Genomic DNA, 11,518 nt, shown 5'->3' on the forward strand with positions numbered 1-11,518 from the left:
GAATCCAGTGTGCTGAAGATACAGCTATCATCTGTGCATGCTTCTTCTTCCTTTTGACATTTTCGATTCAAAATCAGAGACACCTCCGACTATAAACATGTTGCATATGCCCACCTACCAACATAGTTTACTCTATTTTACATTTTGTTTATATAAAACACCATGTATCAAGAAAGAACAAATATATCCTCTAATATATATAATATAACATAAACAATTAAAATTTTCTATTCAGGGAAAAAAATAAAAGTCTAGAACACAATCTCTAAACTCCGAATTGATTTCGAAACCTATTTTTTGGGCATAGGGGAAAATTGAAGAATCCGGTGTGCTATTGCTTGCAGTTTTAGTTTAAGGAGCTGCACGAACATTGCGCTTAGAACCATCGAAGGAGCACTATGGTTGCTCGATAAACTTACTGTGCCGATCGAGGGGGCCTCTTGGACGTGGCTTACAATTTTGTAGAGACTCTGCCCGCCTCCCCAGATCCAGTAATTTGCAGAACATTACTCGTAGGTTTGCAGGAAGGATGTCATGTAGCAGAGCTGAAATGGTTGATCATGAATGGCTTTTAATTTGAACAAGAACCACTAAATGCAAAAAATTATAGTATCTGAAATTCTCAATGCTTCGTTTTCATCCAAGAAGGTAAGTATTGTCCAGACGCATCTGATTCATCGCTAGGGGCTGACAGATTTGTCGATAACTAGTTTTAATTCTCGCAATTCATGTGATCTTCTGATTCTGGTATTCGCCATGCACAGGTGACAAAATCAACCTCAAGAGATTCACGACATAGCTTAATTGATTAGATTTTATTTTTAAAAAAAAATTATCAGTTTGGATATTATAAATTTTAGAATTATTAAAAATTTATATAATTATTAATTTTTAAATTTTAAAAAATTAATCATGTAAATTAACCTAAACACCAATGATTATTATAAAAAAAAAAAACGGAGGATGAAACCATCTTGTCAGCTTGAAAAATCACTTGAGCTTAAAGAGGTATAAACGATACAGCTGAATTCAAGTTGGTGGCTATGCTTTCATGTTTGGCAAAGAGAGGAAGAGTTCTTTTTTAGTGGTAATATCATTATTTTAAAGCAGTAAAGATTATTTAGTCATTAAATTGAATATAATAATAAACATATAAATAATTCAATATTTTTTATTATTTTTATTGACTTTTTCTTAGTATCAGATAAAATATTATCAATTTATAAAATTCAACATACTTTCTGTAATTTTCGAAACAATGTAGCCTAAACTTAACCTACCTGGTAATATTCTTACTGAATATTAAAATCTGAAGAGCCTTACAAGGAAGTTTCCACACACGTATAATTAATTAATCAATTAACTAGCTCTGGTTACTATAAGTACTGTCCCTCTCCTTTTCGACCAAGACACAGTCTTTCAACCTAGACATCAAAGCAAGAGCGAGAGAGAGAGCATACATACAAGCATATAACCTTGTGTGTCAAGCTATACAAGGAAGGCAAGGAGGATCAAGGAGCGCTTCTGGGCCTTCGAAACTTCAGACTATTTTTCATATTGTGGGTACGTAAAACCATTTATTTTTCCCTTACATTTCTTGATTCTTGAAGGATTTAAATTAATTCAAAAGTGCATATATATATATATGTATATGTATATGTATATGTATGATATTTTTTTTTAATATAAGGATGGATCATAATTCATTTCTTTTAGTCGAAGGGTTTTATAACTTAAAATATAGCTCAGGATTTTTATAGCTTCTCTAAGTTGGTTTGCCATGTCTAATCTTGCCGTCAGATTCTTTTTATGCTATGATCCAAGTTTTTTTTTTTCAGGATTCTTAATTCGAACTGACAAGATTTTATGAATAGATTAATTTATATTTTATTGTCAATTATGATCAAGAACCGAACCGAGCAATTAATTTGATAAGAATTTGATTATAATTTATATTTTGTTGTCAATTATGATCAAGAACCGAACCGAGCAATTAATTTGATAAGAATTTGATTATTATTATTTTTCCAAACTTCAAGGATTAAGATTATATTATGTTTTGTTATATTTTTCTATTAATATTTAAATAAAGTGATCTTTCATATCTTCACTTATATTTGGCATAGCATACATCCAATATAGTTTTTCTATTTGTTATATACATACATACATACATACATCCATATATAATAGGAGATGTTTGGGGATCAATTTATAAAAGTAAAATATTTTTATTATTATTTTTGGGAAATCTTATAATTAACACACTTCCCATATTGGATCGGTGTATTTAAGAAGATGAATTCCCTGAAATGCCGACCTCGATATTAAATTAAATTTAGGAAGTCAAGAGAGAGCGAATCTTTTGTTCACTCTACCTGCTCCTGATCAGGGCTATTCTATCCACATGGTTAATTTGATTATTTAGATGTCAACAATTCATTTTCATACTGGTCTGCGAGTAAATTCCATGAAATTATATATATATGGTTCTGGTCTGCGAGTAAATTCCATGAAATAATTATCATCGATGAAGACAATACTTATTCTGATTTATGTATCAAAACACTACTCTGCTAGCCTATCTATTTGTTTGTTTTCTACCATGCGTGTGTGTTATGCTTCAGTTTCTGAAAGATTGTATAGTTTGAACTGAGATTTCGAAGCTGACAGGAACATGGCACATTGTCCTCAAGGAGGCTTGCTTTTTCCAGCAATGCTAGCGCTAACACTTGCATTTAATGTATCTTACACACTAGCTTCTCCGAGAATTGGAAATAAGATCAAATCTGTCACTTTTCTTTCTCCTGAGTTTGTACTCGGACCAGGATCAGTAGAGAATAGGTTTTATTACAATATTGACTTTCCAAGGGGTCATATTGGTCTTAAGAGTCTCAGGGCTGAAGTAATTGATGAAGCTGGGAAGCCAATACCCCTTCATGAAACTTATCTTCATCACTGGGTTGTTGCAAAGTACTATCAGCGTCAGGACGTGGTAGAGAACAATGGTGACCAGAAGTTTCAGCAGGCAGACTATATATTTGGAACGAACAGTGGGATATGCCAAGGGACTATTCTGCGACAGTATTTTGGCCTTGGATCCGAAACACGAAAAACGGATACTCATATTCCTGATCCTTACGCAATAGAAATTGGCAATCCAGCTGAAATTCCGGAAGGATATGAAGAGAAATGGATGCTTAATGTCCATGCAATTGATACACGGGGTGCCGTAGATACTTTGGGATGCACAGAATGTAGATGCGATCTGTACAACGTCACAGTGGATGAATATGGTCAACCTTTGAGCCCAGACTACATAGGCGGTCTAAAATGTTGCTATGATCAAACACGTTGCAAGGTGCAACAAGGTTATGGAGGTGCCAGGAGGAGTCTATACTTACGGTACAATGTGGAATGGGTCGATTGGGATTGTGACATTATCCCTGTTAAAATCTTTATATTTGATGTCACTGATACTGGAAAAAGGCTTAATGTTTCGACTGGATTGAGTCCAGAGAATGGTTGCCAGGTAAAAACACTTTCCTCGGATGCTATTCTGATATTACATGAGAATTAAATTAAGCATTCATGTTTTATGATGATTAATAAACTCCTCCAATCGCGTGCTTGAATCAGTATTCACTCTTAGAGAATTAATATAAAATCATTTTTGAACCCTCAAGACAGCTTTAATTGCCAAGTGAATTGCAATGAAGTTTGTGATTGATGCTAGTAATTACAAATTTATTAACATCTTCAAACTAATCTCCAACAGTGTCAAATGTTTTTGTTACTTAGTCAAATCACTAATTTCTGCAGGTTGAGTACGATGTTGAGCCTTGCAGCAGCGCCAATGCAGTTTCAGATGGATGTATCGATGTCCAAAGGACAAGCCTGACCATGCCGATCAGTGGTCATGTCATCTACGGTGTTGCCCATCAGCATACTGGGGGAATTGGTTCAACTCTGTTTGGGGAGGTAATATTCAATCTTCAATCTCGGTCTCAGATCAGATTCTTTAAGAAGCATAGAACCATAAATATATGACAGCCTGAGATTGTTGTCGAGGGCCATTTTCTTCACTCGAGCTTACTTGGACTGCTTCCTGTCTACCAACATTTATCACCTTTCACCTTTCATCATTAATTATGCTGTAGGATGTTCATGCGATCCCTTTTAAGAGGAATGGTGAATAACACGAAATCTGATTCTAATCATAAGCTTGTGTGCTCACTTTAGGAAGGACGTGTTATATGCACTTCAGAACCAATTTATGGAGAAGGAAAGGATGCAGGAGATGAGGCAGGTTACGTAGTAGGGATGTCCACCTGTTATCCTGAACCAGGCTCTATCCAGATAACAGCTGGGGAGAATCTAGTTCTTGAATCTTACTACAGTAGTACTCAAAAGCACACGGGGGTTATGGGGATTTTCTACATTTTGGTTGCTGAACGAACACCAAATCCCACGAATTTCTTGCATTCTCCGATTCATGTAAGTTCTAGTTCGATTTTTAAAGGTTACCGTTAGTATTTTATGAAATTTGAATATTTTTTGGTTCTTGCAGATACATGAAAAGATGAAAGTATCCGCATCCGCTTTAGCAATAGTAGCTCTGTTAGGACTGGCAGTGGTTGCTGTTGGCCTGCGTTATCGACTGAAGAAGGGGAGAGAAGAAGGCTATCAACCAATAATGGCATAGAGCTGTAACCCTGTTAATTTCCATGATCTTTGTAATGCATCTATATATATATATATATATATGAAACATGCCTTGTTTGCTCTACGAATGGATGCAAAATAGTCCAACTAGATATAGCAACCGTATCAATGGAACTCGTTGTCTTCTCTAGTGGAGCCACAGAGATCCATGCATCAATAATTTGTCTGAGTAATTGGAAATCATTCACACTGCCATGGCTTCCAAGCACTCTTGTTAGGCTTTTAGCTATCAAGTCGAGTCGCTTTCTGAAATACCGCATCAAATGCAAGTGAACTGAAGATGGATTCGGCCCTCGGGGCAACGACAAGTATGAAGGAGAATTTTCTCAGCAATGAGAGATCTAAGGCTCTGACATTTGCAGATTATACAGGAAAAGATTTGTCTAGGCCCGTAACTACTCATCAACGGCGTTGGAATTTTGAGCCGCCTCCATTTAACATATAACAATAAGCACGTTTTTACGAAGACAGACTTTAAGCTTAAAACTGTACATGAACAGGCCTTGCATGTACACAGAGGAATGCAATCTATCGTAAAGAGAAAAGAAAGAAAAAAGAAACAGATGAATGCAATCATAGTCTAGGTTCAATTCGTTTACAGAAAACCATTTTTCAAGTTCTATCTTGCCCTAGCATTAAACCCTACAGGTCGACTCACCCCTACCTCTGGTCTGGTGTTATAAAATTCAATTTCAAATTAACTTAATTTAATCTAATTAACATGATAGTCAACTCCATTCAGATTTTTATTTTGATTTTTTCTCCCAAAAAATCTTATTTTTGTACTTTATTTTTTGAAAAAAAAAATATGGCCTAAATTAGTATATTAAAATCATGACTCGGATCTTACTTGGGTCAACTTGAATCAAAATTAGGACCTGTTTGAGATTGCGATGGTGGTGGCAATTCAAAATATTTTTTATTTATAAATCCATCAAAATAAAAAAAAAAATTTATAAAAAAATATTTTTAACATTAATATGTCAAAATAATCTAAAAACATTAAAAAGTTATTATAAAAAAATTAAAATTTTTAAAAATATAGTTTGCATCATATTTTCAAACACTCTCTTAATAATTATATAATTTTATTGTATTTAGAGCATGTTTGGTTTTGTAATCCAAACGAGGCCTGAATACAAATGAAAAGAAATAAATGAAAAGAAATAAAACATCTAAAAGATCTGACTTTTAAAATGGAGCTTCAGTAATTGAGGAGTGATGTTCATGTTATGAACAGTGAAATTCCTAAGTTTTCTCTTTTCTCCCTTTTAAATTTAGTTTATTCTAGTTTAATTAGATGAAATTAACCTTGAAATTATAATTATAATAAGTCTATACAATTATAAAATAAATAACTGAAATATAAGATACCAAGATAATATATGTCTAATTTAAAACTTTGCCATTTTTATTTTTTTTAGAGTTATTTTTTTTTATTTTTTCACTATTCTTGCAACAAGATGATCAAGTTCAATATTAAAATATTCTATCTAATTTAATAACGGAGAATGACTCTTGAACCTTTCATGTATTTTGTTTTCCTTATTTTTTCTGGCACTAAAAAAACTACTTTTCTATTTCACTTACTCTTTACATCTTATTAAATAAAATTATAAAATCTTATTTTTATTTTAACAAATATTCTTCAATTGTTATGATGATAATGATGATGCTTTTTTTTTTTTGGCTTATGAAAATCTAATTCAAATCATTTTTTAAATAGATTTTAAACATGATTTTATATTTTTTTAAAATCACAAAAGATTAAATATCATAATACATATTTTATATCTTTCAATTCAATATTTGATTTAGATCATCATCTTAGTTATTATTTATAAACATATACAATTTGTAATTTATTTTATTATACACATTAGTTTTTATTTGCAATGAAAATTTATCTTAATAAAAAAAATTCAAAATGAGTGGATTATAGATTTGATAACAATACCAAAAACTTCTCCAAGTATTTATTTTAATTCAAACAAATTGTAATCCCCTTGTAGGATAGATGCACAAACATTATTATTAACTATAACTAAAATGCTCAGTATTCTACCATAGATTATAAGTGATTTTATTATGGATTGCACGGTTTTGGCTTATTCTTTGCTGAGCTCTTTTAAAATGCATGAAAATTGATATAGATACATTGCATTGTGGACGATATTATAGGCATAGACTATTTTTACTGTGAATAACACTGTAATAACTTGGAGGCTGTAATAACTTGGAGGCGTTTCTCTATTGTATTTTTTGCCAAGAATTATAGCAAGGGTTGTTATCTTCTCTGCCAAAACTGTTGAGTTTTGCTTGGTAACTTGATCTAGTGTTGTTGGGTCTAGATATCAAGTCAAGTCCAAAATACTTTCAAAAAACATCAATAATATTGGGTCCTGCTACCTGGTAATGTATAGCCTATATTGTTTACAATATTTGAAAAAATCATTCAAACTTAATTATTTACAACATTTAAAAAAAATTCAAACTTAATTGTTCATAACATTTGAAATAATCATTCAAACTTAATTGTTTACAACATATATAGCACATATTCACATGAATTGTTTCTTTATTTTTTCATATATAATATTAAAACCTCATTTTTTTTTAAATTTTCCCTGTTTGACCCGATTCAACCTGTTTAACCTAAGACCCTGCCCTATGGCCGGGTCAATCTCCAGATTGGGTTAGATAACTATGATTATCATAAAAATATAATTTTAATTTGTTATATTTTTCAATTACCAAAATACATTAAAAAATCTAAATAAATAATTTTTAATAAAATATAAAAATATTAACTAGCAGCAAAGTACAGGCCGTATGAATAAAAAAAAAACTAAAAAACTCAAGAAAACACTATGAATTCTAAGTGTTTTTACTTTTTTACTGTGAATTCAAATAGTGTTCCTCACGAAAAAATTTTCAATATCACAGAAGTTTTGTTGAATTTCTTTTATTATTTTTATATGTTCTTCTCTGGTGTGTTTTCTTTTGCTTCATCACAATAAAAAAACTAAAAGATTTGGTGATTCAACTGTTCATACAACAATGGAAGCGTACACCAACTTAAGAGCCACCTGCAGGATCAGCTGAAGCCTAGCTTAACCAGTATTTTTTTTTAATTTGTTATTTTTTATTGCGAGATCTGTAAACTTCAAGTTGGGGTAAGAAGAGACCCAAGTGCGTAGAACCGGCTCTAACACTTAAGATATGGCTGCAGCGTAGGGCCTGCAGCTTCCCCAAAAACAAAATTGATTATTTTTTTTATCATCTCTTCAATGTCAAATTCATCTCAATAAAAAAACAACTCCACCCTTCCATTATAGTATTTACAATTCTTTATGACAACAACATATATGTCATTACACTACCTTTTATTTTACATGCTTTGTGTCTATATGAATACTAATAGAGGTATATTGTGTAATAATAATATGTGTCTATATAAATAATAACAGCTCCTTGGACTTGATTTTCGTATGTCTTATGTGGGATGGCTCTTGACTGTGAAACTTGGTTTTTTAAGTGGCTTGGCTGGGCTTACAATAGTGCTCCCTAGGCAGCTAATTGCACATTGTGTTTTTATTTGTATTTGTATGCTGAGGCTTTCTGGATTTGATTTTCTGATGGCTTTTTGTGGAATGGCTTTTGACTGTGAAGCTTTGTTTATTAGGTGGCTTGGCTTGGCTTGGCTTAAAAGGGTCTTTGTAGTTCTTCTTTGTATATGACGGGTCTGCATGCAGTTCTCTGTATTGGCACGCTTCTTTCCGAGGAATTAAGGTCCTGACATGCACTGGATGTCTCATTGAAGTAGTTGAGATTTGAGAGTAGGTTGGTTTCAGCATGCTAATGAAAGGAGATGAGGAGTACGTTTTTAAGCTGTTATAGCTAGGCATTTAATGCACGTTAAGGCTGGCATGTTGCTGCCAGTGTGCTGTACTTTTTTTTCTTGGGTGGGAAATATAGAGACGGACTGAGGGGGCTGATTTGTTTGTTTAGTTCTGACTTTACTAGGTGTCCTGTTGGGATTTTTTTTTTAAGAACTCGCTCTTAACAGTCACTGGATACAGGCTCGTCACTTTTCCTCGGGTGTTCTGCTAGGACAGAGGTGAGTTTTTGAGATCATTCTCTCCTCTTCCTCAGCTTTGGTTTCCAAATTCCAATCAATTTGGGTTTGCAAGATTTAAACTTGCTACTGAGAGGGTTATTTACACATCTCAATACTTATTTCCAGCCTTCTACTTTTAAATTATGGTCAATCACATGTGAAAGACAAATTTGTTCATTGTCCTTCTACTGCACTTTTAACATTTAGCTCCTTTTAGTTATCTTTAATTTTTTTCTTACGCATGTTGCCTTTTCCTTTGTGGTCCTTCTCTGCATTTTGATTCCTTTTGACTATTGACTTTGCTTTCCTTTCCCCCTTAAGTTTGAAAAATAACTTTTCCTATTTTCTTTTAAAAGGCTATGTTTTGATGCTCAAATCCAAAGGATTTTACATGTTGTTTTCAGTCAAATGGGTTGCGTTGTCTTTGCTTTTGTTGAACTATCATTTGTAGCATTGTTCATTGTCCATTTTTTTGTTAGTATCGTAGTTAAAGTTTAGATTGTGCTGTCCCTGCTAAAAAGTCCTGCCTGGACTGGTGTAATAGGTTGTTTAAGGTGAGACATTTGAGGTTGATTGATGCTTCTGTTTGTGGTTTTTTCATCTTGAATTTAGGTGCGAATTTGGCTGATACGTTGATTTATACATCTGAAAATATTTCTTTTACATGTTGTTTTATCCTTTGTAGGCCTTTTTAGAATCTTTAATCCAGTAGACTATTGGCTTTGCTATCCACTTTCAAGGTATGTTTGACAGGGTATTTTCATGTCTTATTTTTTTATTAGGCATTGTTCTGGTTCTTAGTTGTTTTGTTCATTCTTTCAAGTTATTTTCTACTAAATTTGTTTAAATATCTTGTTGTAGAAGGAACTTAAATTGAATTAGTCAATGCTCATTCTTTGTTTGCATGATAGCTTAAGATTGGGGTGTTGTTTTGCTTTGCTGGAAAATATATGCTTGGTGATATGGATTTGTCTAAAAGGAGCTGTTTAAACTCATGTTAGAGGTTATTTTAAGAAATACATTCCAGAATGAAATGAAAAATGTTTAAGAACAAAAAATAACAGTATATTGAAGATTTTTCTATTTGGGTGTTAGCTGCTAGGTTGACTGATGAAATGATTCAGACAATCAAGGTTATTACTTCTACGCGTAAAACAAGAGAATTAGATTGTTTATTGGTTTGACATGTTCATTTAAGGTGCTGCATGTTGAATTAAGAATTTTTGACCTGTTGCGAATTGTTTCTCAGCTTGGATCCGTGTAGAAGTTGCTTAGAGTCGGGGAGTTTGTTCCTGGGTCATCGCCTCCTTTTCTGCAAAAAACAAATCATAGATTTTTACTATAGTATTGTTGAGGAAATCACAACAGATAGTGCAGACCTATTACAGCCTTTAGTTTCCTTTCCTTTCTCTTCAATTGATAAAATCGTTGCTTTTGCCTCCATTTCAGTACCTGTTAAGGAACCATTGCATTGTATTGGTCTCTCAACATTATATAGAAAATTAGGTTGTTGTTCCATCTTACACAGTAAAGGGCATGACAGTTTGAGTTATCTGTAGCTCTTTTAATTCCTTTTTTGTCACCTGCTTTGCTGCATTTTACCCTTACAATTGTTGAAGGTGTGGCCGGCACATTGCACTCCCTTCCCCTGTTTTTTTATGCCAGCAGCAATGTTTTTGGCGATAAAATCTCCCTTCTTTTCCAGGACCATTAAACATTTTCATCCTTCGTTTTCCTTGCTCTCTTTAGTTTGTTTAGGTTGCTGCCATCTTGACAGCTTTACATGTATGTTAGTTACTTGGTTCTAGCTATTTGTGCATGACATTCAAATGGTGTCTGTAATTTCTACCTGAGAATGGAACACACTGTCACTCGACATGGAAAAAAACTCCACATCCATTTAATTAAGCTTTTCTTACCCCTTGCTTCATTGAAGGGTATTTAACTAAGTTGGATTAATTGGCAGCACAATGTATCCGGACATTAAAATATCAACAAATTCAATGAAGAGGTCAATAATTCAGTTTAAATAAAATCAGACGAATGCAGTCAAACCATAATCAGTGATCATTAAAAGGGTTCATCACATTATCTAAATACAGAAGCAAGCGGCGCTAACTTCTGCAATTTTTTTGCTGCTTTAAAAACAGAATAATGGTTTGCTCGGAAATGCTAAAAAAAGAAATGCAAAGACAGGCAAGTAGAGTAACCAAGACGTAACCATTCTATTACCTCAAGGCCTTCCAATACTACCTCGATGGTGCTATAGAAAAAGACAAATAATGATTGTGGTTTAGATAATTTCCAGGTCCTCCACATTATTGTTGATATTCTGAAAAATCATTGAGGTTTACGTTCTGTTTGTTTAATGTAAAGTAATTTTTTTAAGAAAATAAATTTCAGGAAAATAAATTATTTTATAATGTTTGGTATTGTAATAGAAAATAAGCAGAAAAATATTTTTCAGTATTTGATTATATCATGGAAAATAAGCTGGAAAATAATTTATTAATATTTTATTTTTTTCAAGTTTATTAGAATAATGAGGAATAAATATTACAAATAAAAAAGTTGAATGAGAATGAAATTAAAAAAAATAATATAATTTTATAAATTATCTCAAATAAAATAAATAATAATCTAAATAATAGAGATCAAATCTAAAAAATAAAA

General features: G+C 32.5%; 1 protein-coding gene and 1 long non-coding RNA gene across 2 annotated transcripts; one reads left to right on the forward strand and one right to left on the reverse strand.

Moving 5' to 3' along the window:
* The first annotated feature begins 1,383 nt into the window (after positions 1–1,383).
* Positions 1,384–4,906, forward strand: LOC105110237 (uncharacterized). Its single transcript, XM_011005217.1, has 5 exons — positions 1,384–1,563; positions 2,674–3,532; positions 3,823–3,981; positions 4,243–4,497; positions 4,571–4,906. Exons 2-5 carry the CDS (start codon positions 2,678–2,680, stop codon positions 4,703–4,705), a joined length of 1,404 nt encoding a protein of 467 aa, XP_011003519.1. The 5' UTR covers positions 1,384–1,563; positions 2,674–2,677; the 3' UTR covers positions 4,706–4,906.
* A 4,398-nt stretch (positions 4,907–9,304) lies between these two features.
* Positions 9,305–9,876, reverse strand: LOC105110238 (uncharacterized). Its single transcript, XR_839430.1, has 2 exons — positions 9,512–9,876; positions 9,305–9,399 (listed from the first exon to the last, which is right to left on the reverse strand). It is a non-coding gene; the product is annotated as an uncharacterized LOC105110238 (long non-coding RNA).
* Between the last annotated feature and the right edge of the window lie 1,642 nt (positions 9,877–11,518).

Source organism: Populus euphratica, unplaced genomic scaffold (genome assembly GCF_000495115.2).
Source record: "Populus euphratica unplaced genomic scaffold, PopEup_1.0 scaffold246.1, whole genome shotgun sequence".
Classification (NCBI taxonomy): Eukaryota; Viridiplantae; Streptophyta; class Magnoliopsida; order Malpighiales; family Salicaceae; genus Populus; species Populus euphratica.

Bases quoted from the DNA above. Each gene is read 5' to 3' on its own strand.
- LOC105110237 (XM_011005217.1), top strand. From the start codon at position 2,678: ATGGCACATTGTCCTCAAGGAGGCTTGCTTTTTCCAGCAATGCTAGCG. The intron at 3,533-3,822 runs GTAAAAACACTT...TAATTTCTGCAG, and splicing joins GTCCAGAGAATGGTTGCCAG to GTTGAGTACGATGTTGAGCC. The intron at 4,498-4,570 runs GTAAGTTCTAGT...TGGTTCTTGCAG, and splicing joins TCTTGCATTCTCCGATTCAT to ATACATGAAAAGATGAAAGT.